Source organism: Cladophialophora carrionii (genome assembly GCF_000365165.1).
Source record: "Cladophialophora carrionii CBS 160.54 unplaced genomic scaffold supercont1.4, whole genome shotgun sequence".
Lineage (NCBI taxonomy): Eukaryota > Fungi > Ascomycota > Eurotiomycetes > Chaetothyriales > Herpotrichiellaceae > Cladophialophora > Cladophialophora carrionii.
In genome coordinates this window covers 3117464-3132727 of record NW_008481829.1, presented here as the reverse complement: position 1 = coordinate 3132727, position 15264 = coordinate 3117464, and the positions used below count along the sequence as shown (strand labels likewise).

At 54.5% G+C, this 15264-nt stretch overlaps 4 protein-coding genes across 4 annotated transcripts; 1 reads left to right on the top strand and 3 right to left on the bottom strand.

Annotated features, from left to right (window-relative positions):
- Window positions 1-1257: 1257 nt before the first annotated feature.
- G647_05794 (uncharacterized protein) lies at window positions 1258-7244 on the bottom strand (the record flags this gene model as incomplete). The annotated part of the gene is made up of 2 exons (XM_008730120.1): window positions 1258-1275; window positions 1323-7244. The coding sequence occupies 2 exons, from the start codon at window positions 7242-7244 to the stop codon at window positions 1258-1260; spliced, it is 5940 nt and encodes a 1979-aa protein (XP_008728342.1).
- Window positions 7245-8126: 882 nt separating this feature from the next.
- Window positions 8127-9965, bottom strand: G647_05793 (uncharacterized protein; the record flags this gene model as incomplete). Its single annotated transcript, XM_008730119.1, has 1 exon — window positions 8127-9965. The coding sequence occupies one exon, from the start codon at window positions 9963-9965 to the stop codon at window positions 8127-8129; it is 1839 nt and encodes a 612-aa protein (XP_008728341.1).
- A 585-nt stretch (window positions 9966-10550) lies between these two features.
- G647_05792 (uncharacterized protein) lies at window positions 10551-11742 on the top strand (the record flags this gene model as incomplete). Its single annotated transcript, XM_008730118.1, has 2 exons — window positions 10551-10654; window positions 10833-11742. The coding sequence occupies 2 exons, from the start codon at window positions 10551-10553 to the stop codon at window positions 11740-11742; spliced, it is 1014 nt and encodes a 337-aa protein (XP_008728340.1).
- A 689-nt stretch (window positions 11743-12431) lies between these two features.
- G647_05791 (uncharacterized protein) lies at window positions 12432-15161 on the bottom strand (the record flags this gene model as incomplete). Its single annotated transcript, XM_008730117.1, has 2 exons — window positions 12432-14297; window positions 14349-15161. The coding sequence occupies 2 exons, from the start codon at window positions 15159-15161 to the stop codon at window positions 12432-12434; spliced, it is 2679 nt and encodes an 892-aa protein (XP_008728339.1).
- Window positions 15162-15264: the final 103 nt, after the last annotated feature.

Sequence of the window (15264 nt, the reverse complement as noted above, 5' to 3'; positions counted from 1 at the left end):
TCCAGCGCCAGCGCCAAAGCCAACGTACAGCAACGCACAGCCTCACACAGCGCCCACCAGCCAATCAGATGCGCTCTTGGCCGCGTCACCTGCCCAAAGCGCGGAGCCGTCCAGGCGGCCTCGGCTGCTCAGCCTCGCAAGCCCCACCTTTGACTCGTGACACAGCCCCTGTTCCCTCCTGAATCTCGGGCCGATGCAAGGCTTGCGGGCTCGTACTGTGTAAAGGGTCTGCTCTTTGACACAAGTACGGAGTACGAGTTCGCTTGTGAAGCAACCAAGGCTGGGCTGCAGTGGCAGCGGCAGATACGCGCCTTCTAGAAGGACTCGGCGTTGTACGAGCACACCACACCGCACCACCCGAAGCAGTATACGGAGTACTCATGGGACAATGGAAACCACGCGGGACCCTTGTCACCGCAGGGCCACACAGAGGCGTTCCATCATACTTGGAAGCAGATACCTTGGTCTCCTCTTCTATGGACTGCGTACTGTACTGTGTGTAAGAAGGCGCGTAGCGTGACTGGAGCACCATGATAGCCTGTCCCGGTCCACAAGTTTCAAGGCAGATTTGAGATCCCATGCGCCGACGCTCCATCAGACTCTGCCTGAGGCAGTGGGTCAGCATGGAGAAAGGTGCACAGCCGTGATCCCATCATCCATCGCTCAGACTTGGAAGCTAAAGGGGTGGGAGAGCGGAGAAGACACCGAACCAGTCTTCTGACAGCGTGATCCAGAGTGCGATCTAGAGCATATCACCAGAGAGTAGAATCACATGTCCAAATATGCCGGCAAAGCGTGCCGTGCGCGTGTATGTGGGTGCGTGCATTGACCGTGGTCGCTGAAGGATCGTCTCACGCCCGAAAGGACTGTCGAAACACGTCGTCTTCTACTACAGAATATCAGCACAATGGGCACGACCACTTCCAAGAGCACAATGTGACAGGACGGGAGAAGACACCAAGAAAATGCATGCACTCCGTATGCAACGCAGAATCCAGGCTGGTGAACACAAATGGGAACGCTATTCCTATGCACTCTGACATGGCACCCGCCAAACGCCTTGCTTGTATCTCATGATGCTACGCACAATCTGTTCATGGCTGATGTCAAGGGTCATACGCCGCTTCACCGCTGTCGTAGGGGCACGACAAATGCAACATGCACGCATATGATCAAACAAACAAGCTGTCCAACGCTCGGGCTATGCTAGCCAATGCCACCATGGTGCCTATCTGTGCCAACGCCCCGACCATCACGTTAATGCCGCTTGTATTTCTAAAACTTGTCAGTAATGGATAAAGCATCCCGGCATATCGACTTACTTCATCCATCCTCCGCAGATTCTGTCGGTCCAGCATATTGCCAGCGCCCATCAGTGTCTGCCCAACGGCCTTCGTGGCTCCAATCGCCGGCCGCAGGATGATAGTTGGGCTCTGTTTCAGGACGGCTGCAGCAGCACCTTTGGCGGAGCTGCTGGCCATGACCTCGCCGGGAACCGCCACAATGGCATCTTTTGCAATCAACAAATCCCGTTCCAGACTGGCATATGCCGACCTCAATCCCTGCTTGATGCCGATTGGTTGGTCCGCATACAGCGAAATCTGTTTGCGGCTCTCGTCGTCATCGTCCATATCGCCCCGCTCGTCGCGAGACACGAATATCTCTTCGGTGTTCTGCAGAATCTGTTGTGTACCAATTGCCATCTTCGCTCCGAGGTTGACCAGTTCAGTCGCCGTAGTCTTCGCAAAAGCCAGCGCCCCCTTCTGGATGCTTCGGACGAGTCTTCCGTCTTTGCGATACTCGCGAATGGGCACCGCGATAAGGTCTCGCACGCCGCTAGTCACGTCGACGAGAGGTCGGACAGGGGCCAAACCAGCCAGAACTCCAGGCAGCTGGTTGCGCTTGACGTCTGGTGTCCAGATACTGTTCAGCATGAGACCCAGACGCTCGAATCCGGAAACACCGTACAAGATCACTCGTCGTAGGACCATGTCAGCACGGTCAAGGACAATGAAATTCATAAACTCGGTTGTCCGGCCTGACCGGAGTGCGGCATAGTCCACTTTCTTGGGTTTGTAGTCGAGTCTGACCTGCACAGCATTGATCTCGGCTCGCTGCAAGAACGGTGGGCTTGATGGGTTACTGGCCGCGGGGACGCTGTCATCTTTGAACTCGAAGAAGCGGGTTAAGAAATCCAATGCATCTTGATCCACATGCAGTCTCAGTGGCAAGACTGTGACTTTCAGCACCATTTCCGAGGCTGACAAGTCCGCCACCGGCTTCACATTGAGTAGTTCAATGTGCACCATGTTGGCGCCGTGTTCGCGCTCGCCCGCATCTTGCATATACGTGACAAACTTCTTCCATGTCGATGTCGGGACATGATCGAAGATCTCCAACTTTTTCACACGGACATCAACCGAGCTTTGAACTTCGCTGCTGCCGGCAGGAAACGCCAAAAAGTCTGCTGAAATTCCCTCCAGCTCAAATGCCATCTTGTGGTGCTTGCTGCGGTGGAGCTTGAGCTTCTTCTGACGTGGTACGGTTCCCGATGTACGCCTAGACGTGGTCGCCGTGACTGTTGTCCCTGTAGCATAGCTGCCCGTCTCGCTCACCATGTCGTCAATATCGTGATTGATGGCGTTTGCCAGGTCGCGTGGATCTTTGTTTGCCGGAATGCCAATATAAATCGAGTTGAACAAGAAATCTCCAATGACAGACTCGTCCTCTTCCTCTGCTCCCGGAGCGCGGCTACTGCTTCGAGGACGTCTTGCCATAGCTTTGTTCTCAATCTCTTTCACAGCTTGTGAAATCGTGTCTCTAGTAGACTGCCAATCGTATCCATCGAACAGATTCCATATGACGTGAACATCCCGGATGCGGACCTTCAGGGGCGACCCTTCAAACATGGCGTCAGTTGCCAGGCCGTATGTGTTGTGAGTCGAATTCCAGCGATGTGCCGTGCCGCCCACGGAAGATTTGGGCACGAAGTGATCTGCTCTGAAGTCCAAGAGGCTGTGCATCATAACACTCTCGCTCATATCGCCAGCATCGGAGCCTGTAGCTCCTACTGGAGCTATATGGATGCTTTCGGTCATGGTCGAACGGCCGAGATCTGATTCGACGTGGCTTGCGGTCATTTCGTCGTCAGCATCATCAGCGTCGCCGTACATGCCCACGAAATCTTTGTCGTCCTCTTCACCATCGTAGTCCTCGACGGCATCAGCCGCAGACCCAGCAGTGACCGTATGATGTGAAGCTTGAAGACCGAGCTCGGGACCTGGCTCCGAAACGAAAGCGTTACCAGTAAACGAAGCTAGCATGTCCTGGATCGGAATGACTTCGGTTCTGTATTTCGCGATCTTTGACGGTGGCGACGGAGGAGCCAGTCCACCCAGAATCTGAATCATAGTCTGGGTGGAGTCGGCGCAAGTCTCGAGAAACAGCAGGTTGTTGCGGAATTCAATGTCCAATCTGCTTTCAGAAGTGACTTTGTCCTCGATGACATGGATGATGGCAGAGGCAGATGACATCGAACCGACAGGGACGAAGCCAGCCTTCGTCAGCTGCTGAACTTGGTCGTTCTCCTCGAAATACAGCTTGTGGTCGACATTTCCTGATTCGAGCCCAATGGTAGAGACATCGTTGATGATCAGAAGAGAAGCCTTTTTGATGTCGAGTGTATCAGTCGAACCCCTCTTTTGGTTCTCATGCCGTAAGACGGCATCGGTCAATACGAAAAGACCTTTTGCTGGGCTTCGATCCGGATTGAGTGCGATTGCCGAGTCTCTGAACACAAGTGAAATCCTGATCTTTCGGGCCAGTGAATTCGCTTCGACACTGCCAGCTGTGGACAAGGATGGACTGGAGGGAGGCGAAGCAATGGTCCGCTTGTCTACCGTCTCCTCTGTCTTCAGACGCTCGGCAAGTGCCGTAAGGGCAACAACTATAGGTACCTTGTACTCGATGCAGGTGTTCGAGAGTTTCAGTCGGACGGTTGGATCCATCTCATCCGCAATGAAGCGGCACATGAACATGGGCGGGCCCAGGACAGTCTTGCTCTGGGGAAGCACATCGCCTATGAGGACATCATCCTTGCGTGCTAGCGTCCAAGCTGCAATCTGGGCCGCAGCAAGTGAAGGAACATTGATGTGAGCCCCTTCTGCAAGTTCGACCTGGAGTCTGAGCGGACCAAACTCTTCGTCAACATCGAAGCGGACGTCGAGCTTCTTGAGCAGCGCGAAGGTAAGTACACCAGGACGATCATCTTCAGGCAGATACTTGGTGACTGATGAAAGCTTCGAGATTTCGTCCGCAACCTTGGTAAGATGCGGGATCCAGCGAAGTCCCAGGGCTCCAGCCTGTAGGTCACCAACAGTTAGGCGCAACACGCCACCTTTCCGACGTTGCCTCAACAGTGTATCAACCATGATGTCGTCATCCTGGTCATACTTGTCGCTCGAAGGTGTGATTAGAGACAGCAGCCTGTCTAGATCATCGTCGTCCGGGGAGTTCGAATAGTGGAGCTCGATGTTGCGGATCTTTGCATAGATGTCTCCACGAGATCTAGAGTCTGCAAGCAACGGGCCCTCTATAGCGGCACCATCAATGACCAGCCTGAAGTTGCTATCGCGATAAACCGTTTTGATGGCTGATGACTTTATCTGGATAGAAGACTCGGATCCAATCAAGTCCAGAATTGCTCCCGAGACCCTCACGTCGACCTTCAGCGATGCTGACGACGGGTCACTTTCCGCCCGTGATCTTCTGTGAGGGTCATTAAACCTCACCGTGCGCAGCTTTGGTTCAGGTGCCGGCGCAGTTGCCGGGCCTTTCACGGTATTTGTCGACATAATGGAGTTTCCCAGATCCAGCAGTGAACTCAAGCCGCCACTTCTGCTGAGGACATCATCAATGACTAAAAGGTCCAGGACAACATGGACAGGTTTGATCTGGACTTCGTATCGGTTGCCCGTCATGGTAATCAGGACATCATGAGGTCTGAGCATGGAGCTGGTCGCTATCGAGTCTCGTACGTTGATCGAGTCGACGAATGATAGCACTTCTCTTGAGCCGTGCGTCACCACGATCTTCGATATCGACAGTCGCTGGCTTTCTGGAGCTGAAGTTGAGGAGAAGTTTATGGACGAGAAGGACAACTTCAGAAGAGCCTGCTGGCCGGATAGGATCGACTCGATTGTCTGTACTCCGACTTTGCTGGGCGGTTTCTTCGGCACCGACTCGCATACGTTCAGAGAAATGTCCTTGATGTTGATATCAGGAAGAGGAGAGTTCTGAGCAGGAGCCGGAGCTTTTGATTGCTGTGTCGCTGGGGCAGCATCCGAAGCAGTCTGTGCCGCTCTAACAAGAATCCGACAAATCATGATATCGAGGTCAAATGATATGACTCCGATATCGACGCTCAGATTGTCTTTCGGTGGCGCAACAGTTTGCTCCTGACCTATAGGCCGGGCTGACTGTAAACGTGAATCGCTCAGGAAAGTACTCGGTGAGCTTCTTCCCCCGACGTAGGATTGACGAAGTTGTGAAGCATGACTTTGGTACGGTGGCGAGATTGGCCGCTGTTCGCTCGAGGAAACCTCCTGGTGATGAGACTCGGGTACCTGTAGCCGCACAGAATCCACATGTAGAATCCGCGATTGGAAATATGATGCTAGGTTACCTTCAAGTACGCCCTCGTTGGCTGATACTCCAGGTTCACTGGAAGATTGTCGCTGCACCGCGGCTGGGACATCTTCATCTCTGTCGAGCTGCGCAGGGCCTCGCGTCAAAGCAACTGGCGGATCGTCTGTGTCTTCGGTCTCCTGCAAGACTTGATCTCGTTCCGGTCCCGACACCGGTCGTGACCATCCGAACCCACCGGGCATGTCGGGCATATCGCTCATTGCACTCATATACATGCTCTCAGCTTCAGCGTGCGTGAACGTCCGAGACTCTTCCAAATCTTCTGAGTAACCAGCCAAGTGCTGAGAAAGCTGAGCACCGCCCTGGGATGCTGTTCTCTGTACTGTTTCCGCGTGAGTCCGATTATCAGGCGGGGAGAACTCATCTGATGAGTCTCGCAAGACGGGGTTAGTTCTTGACGTTCGCCCAAAGATGGCAGAGTCCGCTAGAGCCGCATCCTCGAGTCCGAGTCCGAGTCCAAGAGCAGAATTGCTTAGAGAGGCAGAGGAGAGTTTTGACCGGTCTGAGTGTTGACTAAGGCTGGCACTGCTTGACGGACCGCGGTCACTGTTGTCGCTGTGCGAATTCGTCGGCTGCGATAATCGCGGTCGTGATCTGTTCAACTTGGGCGAGCTCAAGCCTGAGAATTCGGAGAAAGTCTCGGACTCTGATAGAACAAACAGCTGGATATCTTCAATCGTGACGGACCGCCTTGAATCTGACCGCGCCTCGTCATTCTCTGCCTTTTGTAGTGCATCCACGCCAATGTTTCCAACTGAGAGCATGAATTTGGTGGTTTCGGCTGACCCGGTACCCGGCGTCGATAGGTCCATCTCCACGACAACATTGACATCCTTGACTTTGACGGCCAACCGATCTGCCACACCCGTGAGGAAGTTGGCGACGAAGGTAGGGAGGGAGAGTCCACCGGGCATGCCGAGGCCCACATCCTCGCTCGAGGCTGAAGATACCACCGATTCTTGCATGTGTGTCTGGGATTGAGACTCGAGGGCCGCTTGTAGTTCATCTCTTTCTCCTGGTGATTCTGCCTCCAGAAACGACGCTGCCAGATCTTCTGGCCTCGGGATGACTTGGGACAACTCCAGATGGCCTGCTCTGCCATGTCTGCCACCAGGATCATGTACGGAAGGAGAGGATAACCGAGGGAGGTTCGCACGGTCTGTCTTGTTGGGGGCAAATCCACCTTTTGCACGAGACGTGGGTGCCGTTCCTCCTGCGGCGAGGTGCGGTCGGACACTCACTATAACATCCACGCCTTCGACCTCAACTTCGATGCCAGAGATATGGAGGTCTGCGGGAATGGTCAAGCGGAGGACTTTGATCGAGGCATGGGTGAGGATGAGGGAAGGTGGGAGTTGCAGAAGATCGGCCACTCTCTTGGTCTTGATGCCCACATTCTTGAGTTCGACGACGGTCCGCTGACCCCATTTGAGTCCCAAGTTGTCGAGGTCAAATTCGTCCGAGTCAAGGAAGTCAAGTCGGTTGAGGAGGTATCGAAGAAGGCGCTTCTGGAAGTACGACGGAAGGAAGTACGACATGTCGAAGGTGACTTGAGCCTTGCTGGCTCCCAGGTGTGAGGACTACCCTGTCGACGTTTTCATGACGGGAGCAAACGGCGTATTCAAGGCTGTCAAGGACGTGTGATGGAGGAATAGAGTCCAGTCCTGGACAATGACACGCACGTCAACATGAGGGACGGGACAGACCAGCGATCAGCGCGAAGGCGTCTGAAGTTGGGGACGCTTCTTCCAAAGCCGAGCCCGGGGTCGTTTGTCGTGTCCCAATCAGAGAGTGAGTGTGCCTACTGTGTCTAGAGAACACATATCAGGTGTCGCGATATGTCTACACCTGCCCGTTAATCCGGGCAAAAGCCACGCGCGCAGACGGGTCTTCAGTCGGAGAAAACAGGCAGATCTCGAGCGCAGCTACTGACGACTGACGTGCTGCTTGGGGTCTAGGGTACCACCACAGGCATCGACTCCACCGCGATAAGTGCCGCCCGGGATCATGCAGGGTGGCCAACGAGGGGCTCGCGGGCGTCTGTTTGGGCATAGCGCTAGGCATGCCTGGCCAACGGAATTCGGGGCGCCGTTGGTACAGGTGGGGTAAGCCCATTGGTCACGCTGCACAAGAGACTTGGGGGAGCCAAACGCCACATGACGGGGACCAAACTAACCCAGTAGATGCTCAACCGACAGCGATCCCTGCTGGGAATGAAAGAGCCCGGACGGCCTCGAAGACACTCAATATCTTTGTTCGCTCAAACACAATCAGTCCATGCCCTGGCCTGTTGAAGACTACTTCAATTCCCGCCTGCATGTCGTCCGAGGCTGTAACAGGAAGTCAGGTGAGCGACAGCGAGGTTGACGAATCACTGCCCCTAACAACCATAGTAGCAAATGTTCGGACCGCAGAATCTCTCATTCATCGTCCTCTTCGTCCTCGTCATCTTCATCATCCTCATCGTCCTCGGACTCCTCCTCATCTTCATCCTCTCCATCCTCTTCCTCAGCCTCTAAGGGATACTCCATCAAAATCCACTGACACCACTTCTCGAACTCGGCCCGCCACTGTCTAAGGAGCTTCGCCTTTGTGCCCTTCCCTAGGTAGCCATCCGCAATCTCCTTGGCCCACTCCCCTGGTTTCTGGTCTTCGATGGCGCACCATTTCAGTGAGTTCTCGGCCATGGTTGCCAGTCCTTCCAAGCCAAGATTCTCAAACCCCATGTATGCTTGCCAGAAGTCGTGACTCAAGCCGTTCTTGCCGTGGCCCAAGATTGCAGGATCATCGTTGTTCAGCGATACAGCCACACCCCGCGAGAGCAATGCCGGCAAGGAGTGAGAGAGGATGGAGCTTGACAAGCGCAAGATTTCGTTCGATATCGGGCAGCTTTCGACCAGGATCTTCTTTTCTTTGACCATATCGATAAGCAGAGGGTGCTTGTAGAGCGAATAGCCATGCCCAATGCGTCGAGTACCCAGCAAGACCGCATCGAACAAATTATTGTCGGTACTGTCTCCGTCGCCCAAGCACTCTCCAGCATGGAAGAAGAACGGCAAATCCACCCCTGCCTCGGCACACTTCTTCTTGAACCAGAACACCAGCGGCGTCAGATCCTGCAACGTTCTTCCTCGATCCTCCTGTGCAACGAAATCGAACCCACAGATTAGCTGAGGGAATTTCTTCTTCATGCGAATGCACTCTTTCATGGAAGCCGCCAGGATCCTGTTGTCCTCTCTACGGACGACCGTCCAAATCATGCGTGCACCAATGAAGCCCTTGCCCGCTTCGGACCGCTTGAACTTGTCAATCTCTTCACCGAGCACCTTGAAGAAATCGTCGTATTTACCGATTTGTCCTGTCGTCTGCCCTTGTCGTCGGAATTCAAATTTGAAAGCAATTCTGAAGTCCACGTAGGTGATGCCATCGGCGGCCAGTTGGCCAAGAAGTCTTTGTATTGCGCGGCGGAAGATGGGCTCATAGGTGAACATCCATGTGATCACCAGGAACGTGCTCTGGAATTTCCTCCATATTGCATCTAGGCCGTGGTGATGGCATAGTGACTCCTCGGCGGTGACGGTGCATCTGCTGATCAGCCATTTCTTAAATGTCGTCTCATCATCGGGAAAGGTCCGCTGTGCTTCTCTAATGGGAATGGGAGTGTTCGATTTGTATGCAGCATTCCAGATACTCCCTGGATTCTTCTGCTTCTTGATCTCTTCGTCTGGATAGTACCTGAACTGTAGGGCACCTGTGGTGCGTTTGCCCTTGTCGCTCAGGCCTTCTGGTGCAAGCATGCAAAAGCCCTTCTCGGCCAGAGCCTGGTCAACCAACCAATCAATATCAATCATAGCGTCCATATGAGCATGCAGTAAAGCGCCCTTGGGCATCTTTTCCATGATATTCCACAGGTCGGTGGTCTCCATACGATCTCGTGCCAGAGTGAACATCATCCCTGGGTAGAGATTGCCGCCATTCTTGTCAGCAAGGCTATCCTCGAACTCTGATGTCCAGACCGATTGTAATTCTCTGCGTCGGATAGATGCCATGATCTTCGCAGCTTGCTTCGCCATCGGTGACATGCTTTGCTTGAATGCCCGATCATGTCGTTGCTTCTTTTCCTGTTCAATTAGGGCTTGCCGCCCTGCCATGTATTTTTGGATGAATGGGTCGTCGACTTGAGGAATGCCCTCGTCGAGTTCCCATTCGACTTGAGAGTCGACCGACTCGTCGTCAGACATTTCGGCTTGAGGCGGCATGGTGTGCACTCGTAATACTGGGCTAGCAGCCTGAGATTCGGCGGGGTCCCGACCTATGCGGTAAAGACTCGTGTGATAGATTGAGGGGCGTCAATATCCGTAGTCGGGGAAAATTGACCCGAAAGCTTGGCACGCTGCTTTTACGGCTTCTGGCCTTCGAGGCTGACCATGAGGCTGAGCATCTAAGGAGTATGCCTTGCTCGCTTGACAGACTCGAGAGCCTAATCATGTCCCAGTTCTCCGTACCTGTGCCCCGTTCGAGCCGATGTTCCCAATCTGCAAGCCATGTTTCCCAGCTGTGGACTGGAGCTCGACAATCAATGCTTCATCATTGGCCCTAGCTCGCCAAGTCACTTGTCGTGGCCAGCCTCGTCTCAGACAGTGGCGCAGCGCGCAAGGCTGAGGATCCGGCACACCTTCCTTAATCACCCCTCCATTGACCGCCCGAGATCGGTGAAAAGCACGCCGCTCACGACTGATACTGGTGTCTCTATCTTCCACCGAGCTCACCGTCGAATCCCGCCGGGGTTCGCTTGCTTTCAACATTGATCAGCCCTGTGCGGCTGCTTTGGCGCCGGCGCCAACATGTCCGCCTCACTTCCTGGGAATCGAGACCTCCCGGCCTCTCAATATGACCTCTCCACGTACTGGGGCCGTGTCAAGCAGTCAGCGCAGATCGCAGATCCGAGGTGAGGCAAAGAAACAAAATCATTACGCGCGACGACATTGAGAGCTCTGGCTGGAGACTACACGCGCCTCGAAATGGCGCTGAAGGTACAGCGCAACAGACCTTCGCACATAGCATATACACGGTCCCGAAGCAGATTCATTGGGCGGGTCTGGAAGCTAATGTGTGTGGCCTGGCAGGACACTCTTCGTCTCTACCTCCGGCCTAGAGAATGCAAAGAAGCTAGTGACCTCGTACAAGACGGGACAAGCAAAAGTTATGACACCGGAGATATGGCAAGCAAAGAAGATTGTCGACTCGACACTGCACCCCGACACGGGCGAGCCGGTCTTCCTGCCCTTTCGCATGTCTTGCTTCGTCATCTCCAACCTGGTCGTCACGGCGGGGATGCTCACGCCGAACATGGGCACCACGGGTACGGTGGCATGGCAAGTGATAAACCAGTCCCTCAACGTGGCCATCAACTCGGCCAACGCGAACAAATCGTCCCCTCTCTCCACCTCGACGCTGGTCAAGTCCTACTTACTGGCCGTCTCGGCGTCCTGTTCCGTCGCCGTGGGTCTCAACTCCCTCGTGCCCCGCCTCAAACGAGTCTCGCCCAACACGAGACTCATCCTTGGCCGCCTCGTGCCCTTCGCGGCAGTCGCATCCGCTGGGGCCCTGAACGTCTTCCTCATGCGCGGCGAAGAAATCCGGCGCGGGATCGATATATTCCCCGTCCAGTCCGAGGCGCAGAAAGCCGAGCGCGAAAAGACAGGCAAGGAAGTCGCCAGTCTGGGTAAATCCCGCAAGGCCGCGTTGTTGGCCGTAGGAGAGACGGCCATCTCACGAGTGTTAAACGCCACCCCGATCATGGTCATCCCGCCCCTGGTGTTAGTCCGGCTCCAGAAGACCGAGTGGATGAAGCAGCGACCGAGGATGGTCTTGCCCGTGAATCTGGGTCTGATCTTGACCACCAGCATCTTCGCCCTCCCCCTGGCGTTGGCGGCCTTTCCGCAGAGACAGGCCGTCAGCGCGCATACTCTGGAGAAAGAGTTCTGGGACAAGGGCGGAGAAGGCGGACTGGTCGAGTTCAACCGCGGTATTTAAGTCGGAATATTTCAGACAAGTCGCTTTTCCCAACGAGGCGGAGGCGGAGAATTGGATCACACACCGAAGGGAAAATCACACACCTTTCCCGCCGAACAGAGAGAAAGAATCAACCAGATTGCGAGTTCTGCCCCTTTCAATGTGCCCGCGCAAACACTGTGCCGTCGTCCCAAAACTTGATCCTCTGGCCGGCGGAAAGCGATAAGCGAGAGGAGCTTTTGCGAAAGCTGTCGCAATAGACTCTAGCCAACGGTCAACGAGGCGACAGGTCGCAAATTTGTGAGCATTTAAGGCGTATTTTTGACAAGGCATCATCAGGATTGGAATCGCCGGAACGGCAAAGATGCGAGAACTGGGTGCCCACAGAACTCATCCACGTGGAGAAGGAATAGCAACATGATAGAGAGACAAGTGTGAGACACAAAACAAGCATCAATGAAGTATTAATTCCGTGTTGGGCTTGAACTTGAAGTCTCCGAACTGACAGAGTCCCGTATCTATCTCGGCTTGCTGTTCCCAACGCCTTTTGAGATCTGGAAGGAAAATCCGGACTGCGCAAACCGTTGACATGCTCAGATGAATCCATCAACTCTGGCGGCGGAGCACCATTCGTTGTGCTAGCTTCGCACGTATCCGGTTTGCGTCCCCAGCAAGAGACGACAGGGTTTTCACCAGCTCACTTTTCCATGTCAGATCCCCCACCCGTCTTTCTCCTTGTCCTCTTTGTCCTTGTCCCCTCCGTCCACCTCATCCCCTTCCTCGTCGCCCTTCTTCAACATATCCGCAAAGCTTGGCCTATCGCCCGACCCTGCTCCTTGCGCCGAGGTCGCCGACGCTTCCTCTGCATTGCCACTACCATCGCCATTAGTTTGAGTGTTTGCATCAACGTCCTCGTCTCTGACGACCTGGCTCTCGTCGATGATCTGGTCTTCTTCTTTCTTCTCCGCCTTCGTCTGTTCACTCTCATCCGCTCTCCCCTCGCTCTGACTCTGCCCAGGCACCTCGTCGGCGCCTGTGCCATTTCCGTTTGGGGACTTTGTTTCCGGCGTTGTATTCGATTCTTGGTTTTGTGATGTGAACTTGTCTACCTCGGATTGTTCTCCCTCTCCCGACGGTGTGCCCTGTTCTAGACTGTCCTGGATCTCCCTGGAGAGGTCTTCTGCTTTGCTCGAGGCCGATTCAACAGTGGCTTCTGCAGCTTCCTCGGCAGTTTGAGCGGTCTCTTCGGCTGCGTTGCCTGCTTTCTGTGCTGGCTCTTTTGCCTCATCGGCTGTTGTTGATGCTGCTTCTTTGGCTTGATCTGCGACATTTTTGGCAGTTTGCTTTGCCGACGCACTTGCTTGCTGCCCTGACTCTTTGGCCTCGTCAACTGACTCTGGTATGGATGCTTTTGCGTCGCCTGCAGTGCTCTTGGCTGTCTCGAAGGCCCGATCCTTCAGTTCGGCGGCCTTGTCAGCTGCTGCGTTGACAGTGGGCTCAGCCTGGTCTTTCAACTCGCCGGCTTTCTCTGAAGCATAGTTAACGGCAGGCGCGGCTTGCTCACGCGCACTTCCGGCCACGGACTTGATGCTGTCCACAGCCTTCTCCACGGCATCGGCGGCGCTATCTTTCAAGGACTGCACCTTTGCGCTGATCTGCTCTCTTCTCTCCGCATCTCCAGCCTTGGCAGCTGCATTCTTCACTTTGTCGGCTGTATCTTGCAGTGTCTTCCCGGCTGATTCCATATCACGGTGGAACTCCTGCTTTACGGCCTCGGGACTAATGCCGCTGTTTTTGACTGACGACTTCACCTTGTTTTCTCCTCGCTTGATTGCGTTCTTGGCTTGTTCAGCGGCTTCTCTCATTTCTCTCCTAATTTCATCGCCGTCCACAAAGACGGTGTCATCGCCAATGTCTTCGGATACATTGTGCATCTCTTGAACTGCTTGACTCAGACGTCTGGACACACCCTTGGAAGCGTCGAGAAAGCTGTTTCGAGCGGCCACGGCAGCATCGCTCGCGGATCGACTTCGTCTCCGCTCGGTTTGCTTAATGTATGCCTGGATGAAAAATTGCAAGAAGAGCCAGGTAAGCGGTAGGAGGTACACGCAGTTCAGGAGGATGGCAAAGACTTGCCCACTGGTGTCAAGGCAATGAGCCCACTGGAGTTCGTCTCTGTAGCGTGTCTCTTCTCTCCTGACTGCATCCTCTACGATATGAACGGCGTCGACTCCGAACGGCTTGCCTTGCTCGTTCACGACGTTTTCTGCGAGACCCTCATAGCCCGCGCCTCGGAGGACGGCCTTCTTCAGCCAAGCGCCATAATTCGCAGCGGTGGAAATTGTCGAAGCGACGCTGGAGGTGACCTCGGTTGGAGCTTCTGAGACGACCTTTGAGGCGACTCCGCCGAGGTGGTAAAGGTAGGGCACTTTGACTGGGATCTGGTACGCAACGAAGATGTGTAGGAATGCGTAGGTCGCTCCGACGACGAACTGCGTAATCTGCAGGGTCGTCAAGGTCTGCTTGAACCACTTGGGCACTTTGATCCCGAGCGCCGAGAGAAGATAGAACGTGTACTAGATACTTGTGTTAGCGCTGTCGGATATTCCCCTTCTCTATCAACTTACCATGACGGCGTGAATGCCGGAGTTGACCAGAACGAACATCCAGATGGGCGGAGACATGTATCTAATACCAGCCCACATACACAGCATGGCACCAGCATGGTGGTAAGTCTGCAAGAGGCTGCTCCTCCTGCCCTTTGCCAGGATGATCAAGGTATCCACAATCTCGTAGAACTTTGACAGGTAAAAGAACCAGCCGTAGAACGCTAGCCCCTCGTTCCACATGCGCCCGGCATCGGTAGCCTCAGGACCGAGGCCGTCCGCAGCCAGGTGGAATAGATGGTTTGTCATGGTCCATGCACTGGTGGTCGCGTTGTATGTCGCCGCATTTCCCGCTCCTCGAGGCCCGTGCAGCTTGCATAGCGCGTCCACTGTTGTTGAAACACTCCATTCTTCATCCAGCGCTGGTAGCGACCGGTGCAAGGCATTGACCATGCCCACACACGTCCATGCTGAATATGCCGCCAAGAAGACATTGTGGAAGATGACCAGCAATTTGAAGAGGCGTGTTCTGCTAATTGCCCATGGTTTGTTCCCGCGGTTGGCATTGACCTGATTCAGCACTGAAACCAATGACATGTACACCAAAGCGACCGTGATGGGGACTTGCGGCTTGAGGAGGTCGTTGTAGATGTCGGTGGGTACCGTGAATGGGTGCGCAAGGGTTGGCTCATTGTAAGCTGCCGGTGGAGGCGGTACTGTAGTCGGTCCTGGCGCAGGAGGAAACTTGAAATGCGACAGTGGTAAGGTGCTTAGCTTGACTTGAGGTGAGGTTTCGCTCAGACCTAGCCAGTCAACCAGGCTTGAGACCGACATGATGCGTACTGACAGTCAACTGGCGTGTCGCGTGTCAAAGTTGCTGCGCACAATTCAGCCGTCGCATAAAGAGGTAGATGGAGTGTGTGCGGAAGCGGAAAGG